Genomic DNA, 5,258 nt, shown 5'->3' with positions numbered 1-5,258 from the left:
TGATTTCAAACTTTTCAGGATTGATTCACATCCAATTCAAGTGATTTCAAACTTTTCAGGTCTGATTCACATCAAATTCATGTGATTCTAAACTTTTCAGGTCTGATTCACATCCAATTCAAGTGATTTCATACTTTTCAGCTCTGATTCACATCAAATTTAAGTGATTCCAAACTTTTCAGGATTGATTCACATTCAATTCAAGTGATTTCAAACTTTTCAGCTCTGATGCACATCAAATTCAAGTGATTTCAAATTGTTCAGCTCTGATTCACATCAAATTCAGGTGATTTCAAACTTTTCAGGTCTGATTCACATCCAATTCAAGTGATTTCAAATTTTCAGCTCTGATTCATATCAAATTCAAATGATTCCAAACTTTTCAGGTCTGATTCACATCAAATTCAAGTGATTTCAAACTTTTCAGCTCTGATGCACATCAAATTCAAGTGATTTCAAATTGTTCAGCTCTGATTCACATCAAATTCAGGTGATTTCAAACTTTTCAGGTCTGATTCACATCCAATTCAAGTGATTTCAAACTTTTCAGGTCTGATTCACATCAAATTCAAATGATTTCAAACTTTTCAGGTCTGATTCACATCCAATTCAAGTGATTTCAAACTTTTCAGGTCTGATTCACATCAAATTCATGTGATTCTAAACTGTTCAGGTCTGATTCACATCAAATTCAAGTGATTTCATACTTTTCAGCTCTGATTTACATCAAATTTAAGTGATTCCAAACTTTTCAGGATTGATTCACATTCAATTCAAGTGATTTCAAACTTTTCAGGTCTGATTCACATCCAATTCAAGTGATTCCAAACTTTTCAGGTCTGATTCACATCAAATTCAAGTGATTTCAAACTTTGCAGGTCTGATTCACATCCAATTCAAGTAATTCCGAACTTTTCAGGTCTGATTCACATCCAATTCAAGTGATTTCAAACTTTTCAGTTCTGATTAACTTCTAATTCAAATCATACCAAACTTTTGTCTATAGAATCGCAACGACTTCACGGGATTCTAAACTTTTCAGGTCTGATTCTCCGTGGAGCGATATTATTCTTATGGCGGGTAAAATATATTAAATGATTTACTATTTTTCATAGTGATTTCAAACTTATCTACTAAGGATCAATAAATTTGAAATGATTTCTAGCTCGAAATGATTCAGATAAAAATAGATATCACTAAACTTCTCTACCGTGAGCCACCACTTTCTGCAAAACTTTCCTAGTTTAATTAAGAGCTTTCTGAATGTTTACCACAATAATTTAACAGTGAATTTGTTCAAATTTTAGTGAAAATATAAACTTTTCTTGGGTGATGCTAAACTTTTTCAGGTGATGCAATATTCAAATGAGTGTTGCAATACTTCTCCACGCGAGTCGTCACTTATGACGGGTAGTGTATCTTTTCGTTGAAGCACTCCATGTGGACAGGGGTGGATCTGAACGCAGACGAGCTGACAGAAACGTTCGTGAGAGCATGTGACACGACGATGCAGACGGCGTCCAGTTTACTGGTGGAAATAGGCATTTAGCACTCTCCGCGCTTGTCAGAGCCAGAAAACGTGTTCTGAGAGAAAGAACAGAAGCAGACGCACTTAAACGAGAGATAAAGCAGAGCAAGTCAAACTGTTTTTGGGAGCTGTGTCGAGTTGTTGATGCCAACCCCTGGGGCGACGCATACCGAGTCGATCAGAGGTCCAACGATGCTCGCAGAAATTTGCTCAGAGAAGCTGAAAGTTATCATGGAAGGATTTTTCCCGAAGCATGACCCAACAACCTGGCCACCTACACCATACGGAGAGGGAGTTGGAAGTTGCGCAAATGATAGTGATGTTGCTCACTGAGCAATGTAAGTAACTCGAGGTGCCTCAAAAGTAGAGAGGGTCAAGTATAAGAGAGGAGCGGACTGGCAAGTTTGGAGCCAAACAAACTGTCAAAGCCAGAGCCAATCGAGCAGCGCCTATCTTGATTGCATTGGCAGTGTTGCTAGAAATTATCTAGACATAGGTTGCCAAGGCAGTTCATTTTCAATCCGCTCCTTTCTTATACTGGACTGGACCATCTCTACTCAAAAGCTACTCTGAAATTGCTCATGATTAGAAGCTGTCGAAAAAATGTCGATTTTCGCAGTCTAATAGTACGTTCAGACTACAGAGTTATAACATGTTATAGCGCTATCTTGATGGTGGTTTCTGTGTTGCAATTATTTGACAACTGTTATAACATGTTATAACTCTCCAGTCTGTTCAGCGTTTAACTTTTCGTCATGATCACAATGTTCTAACACGTAAATTTTCCTCCGAGTCAGAGAAGAAAACTGTTGTCTCTAGATTTAGATATATTGTTCTAATATTTTTAGAAAAATTAAACAAATATTTTTCGCTAAGTAAGCTGAACATTGACAGATTCTCTTCGTCGACTTTCTCTTTGTATCCATCCGGCTATCTTAAGACATTCCCAGGTATTTTTAGCACACATATTGATGAAAGAAGCTTCCATCTAGCATCTAATACGACAAACACAACAAGGAACGGTTATGTGCTCAAGTTATTAATGAAAGATAAAGCCGACGAAGAGAATCGATCAATGTTACTTAGGACCCGAGTAGCACACTTTCATCAAAATAAGTTACAGCAACTTGTTTATGACTGAAATAAGTCTTATATAAGTTTCTACAATTGATTTGTGACAAGCGTGCCACTAGGGGACCTAATGCAATGTTCAGCTTGAAATTCACTTTTTTTTTAATGTCGCCTTTAAACATAGCATGCCATGGAGTGTAGATGGATGGCGGACCGCGGAGGAGGCGCAAGAACCACGAATTGTACAGTAAGGGACACTCAGGCCCTAACCTTAACGGTAGGATAAGGCAAGTATTATAATCGCTCATTGACTGAATATAAAAGACCCTTTTCTTGAGAAGAAACCGAAAGCAGATACCTGAGTATTTCGATATATATATTTATTCACATTACGGTTCTACACATTTTACTTTTTTGCTTCAATATCAAACCCCAAACTTGAAGCTCAGTCTAATCCATCCACTTTTAAGCTGGCCACACGACCGACTCAATCCAATCGATGAAATGTGATACCCGAGTGTAAATACCGGGGAACTTCGTACCGCAAATCTTCCCAGTGGACGTTAGGCCCACGATGTATCTTCGCCGATCAATGGCCAGCTCCAGCGGTCCACCAGAATCTCCAACGCACGTGTCGCCCGTGTTGTCGCCTGTAGAGTTCCTACCGAGGGCACACAGCTGGTCACCATTCAGTTGCTGTATCTTGTTTCGGGGAGTTTTGTCCTGCAGCAGTGTAAAGTTGCATTCATCTCGTTCAAATGTGGTCACATGGGCCTTCATTAGGTCTGGCGACATTTGAGAGTCAATCGACTCGTTAGTACCCCAGCCAGCAATTGATAGGCGCACATTTGGCGCTGGGTCAGTTGAATTCGTGTACAAACATGCGGGTGTAAGAAATTCTTCGTCTACGGTACGATTTAGCTTGAGTAGAGCAATATCATTCGATAGGGGGCGTTTTCTATAGTTTGGATGCATGATAACTTTCTCGATTCCAACATCAACGGGCTTATCCGTAGTGTCATTGTTGTCAAAAATTCTCACAGCTCCGAGTCGAACGAACGTCGGCTTCTCCACAGTCAAGCAATGAGCTGCTGTTAGCACATATTCACGCGATATGAGATTGGCTCCACAACGAAATGTCACCTCGTTTTCATCTTGGAACGCCAACGCGCCCAAGTAGGGAAAATCATTTATATCTGCTAGAGTTCCATGGAGAATATGATTATTAGCCTCCGGAAACAATGGAAATCCATCACACATGCGTTCACTTATGAAGCCGCTTCGAAGCAGGTTCGGAGATCCCTGTAGGACACTCGGAGATTTATCGTGACAACAAACGATCGAGACATTCTTATCAAACGAACACCGTTTCCAGTCCTTTTTCGGTGCGCTCTTCAGGTAGTCACAGTCCACATCCCGGCGACACGTTCCGCTGGTTACTCCATCCGCCAATGTACAGCTGTCGCCCTCTGAAATCAGATCGTTACCAGACAAAGCACTCATTAATTGTGAATGATCCAACCGAGTCCAGGATGATGTCACTCACCGAAGCGATCATTATCGTACATTGGAATTGCAATCGCCAATCCGAACCACACCATCTGCGCCGCAAAAATCAGAGCTCGACACATCGTTAAGCACTTCAAACTTCCAGAATCAACCAAGAATCATCTCCTCTGTCCTGGATCCCGGAAATATATCTCCTGGTTCCAATGGATTTCAAATGTATTCTACGAAATTCCACGGCACTAGACGACGACAACTGCAAAGGTCACACACAATTGACTCGCTTAGCAAAACTTGTTCTCGTCTCGATGGAGTCCACTGACTGAATGTTGGTGCGATATTCTGATCATGAGTCTCACGCGGCGGGCAGCCTTACGAAGATGACGACTATATTACGACGACGACGACGACGACAACGACAACGCTCACCGCGCTCACCACACCGGCGAGACCGGTTCTGAACGAAAACATTGAACGAAGCGTTCGTCCATTATATTCCAATACAATGTAGTAATCATCACACGCGAAGATGCTGCGCTCGGAGCTCAGATAAGAAACAACCAAAGGATCGTTCCAAAACAACACTGACGCTCGGCTGCGGCCACCGCAAGCGAAACCACCCCGAGTCGGCTGTGGGACATGATAAATCAAATGCGAGAGCATAAGGAGTAATCCGTCTCTTCTTACCGGAGAATCGTATGCATTTTCAAGTTACTTTACAGCAGTGGTGTTTTCACTGGTAAGGCACAAGTATTGCTTTACACGATGTACAAAGTAGACGAACCGCATTTTAACCCATTTCTAATAGAGAAAATGAATTCGATGAAGCACATAACTGACCATCAGAGCAGCATCGGAAGATCGTTTTAAAATCAATCGATTAGAATTTTAATATATTTTAACCATGCTAAAAAAAATTAAATGTCGCTTCATTTAATTCACGTTGACAACGCGGAAATACTTTGCTATTGAAAATTACCCTATGTAGCGGAAAGCCTTTAAGCACAGAACTCAGAGCGAGACTTAAGCTGGGTTTAGATTAGGCAAGTCAAATGATCAACTCAGTTGAATTCAATTGGCTTGAAAAGTTGGCCTGGTTCAACTTTTTTTCAATTCAAGTGAGTTGATCAAGTCAGTTCAATGGCATGGTTTA

At 40.8% G+C, this 5,258-nt stretch overlaps 1 protein-coding gene across 1 annotated transcript; it reads right to left on the bottom strand.

Annotated features, from left to right (window-relative positions):
- Window positions 1–2,963: 2,963 nt before the first annotated feature.
- On the bottom strand, window positions 2,964–4,521 carry LOC135707170 (serine protease Hayan-like). Its single transcript, XM_065228920.1, has 2 exons — window positions 4,146–4,521; window positions 2,964–4,068 (listed from the first exon to the last, which is right to left on the bottom strand). The coding sequence occupies exons 1-2, from the start codon at window positions 4,228–4,230 to the stop codon at window positions 3,065–3,067; spliced, it is 1,089 nt and encodes a 362-aa protein (XP_065084992.1). The 5' UTR covers window positions 4,231–4,521; the 3' UTR covers window positions 2,964–3,064.
- Between the last annotated feature and the right edge of the window lie 737 nt (window positions 4,522–5,258).

Source organism: Ochlerotatus camptorhynchus, unplaced genomic scaffold, assembly GCF_037179485.1.
Source record: "Ochlerotatus camptorhynchus isolate MF236.1 unplaced genomic scaffold, CSIRO-AGI_Acam_v1.1 ptg000304l, whole genome shotgun sequence".
In the NCBI taxonomy this organism is placed as follows: domain Eukaryota; kingdom Metazoa; phylum Arthropoda; class Insecta; order Diptera; family Culicidae; genus Ochlerotatus; species Ochlerotatus camptorhynchus.
The sequence above is the reverse complement of the archived record's forward strand: the minus strand, read 5'-3'. Positions and strand labels throughout refer to the sequence as shown.

What these genes read in the sequence shown, in the direction of transcription:
- LOC135707170 (XM_065228920.1), bottom strand. Translation starts at nt 4,230, where the DNA reads ATGTGTCGAGCTCTGATTTTTGCGGCGCAGATGGTGTGGTTCGGATTG. An exon ending in GTACGATAATGATCGCTTCG is followed by an intron (nt 4,069 to 4,145) that starts GTGAGTGACATC and finishes ATCTGATTTCAG; the next exon opens with AGGGCGACAGCTGTACATTG.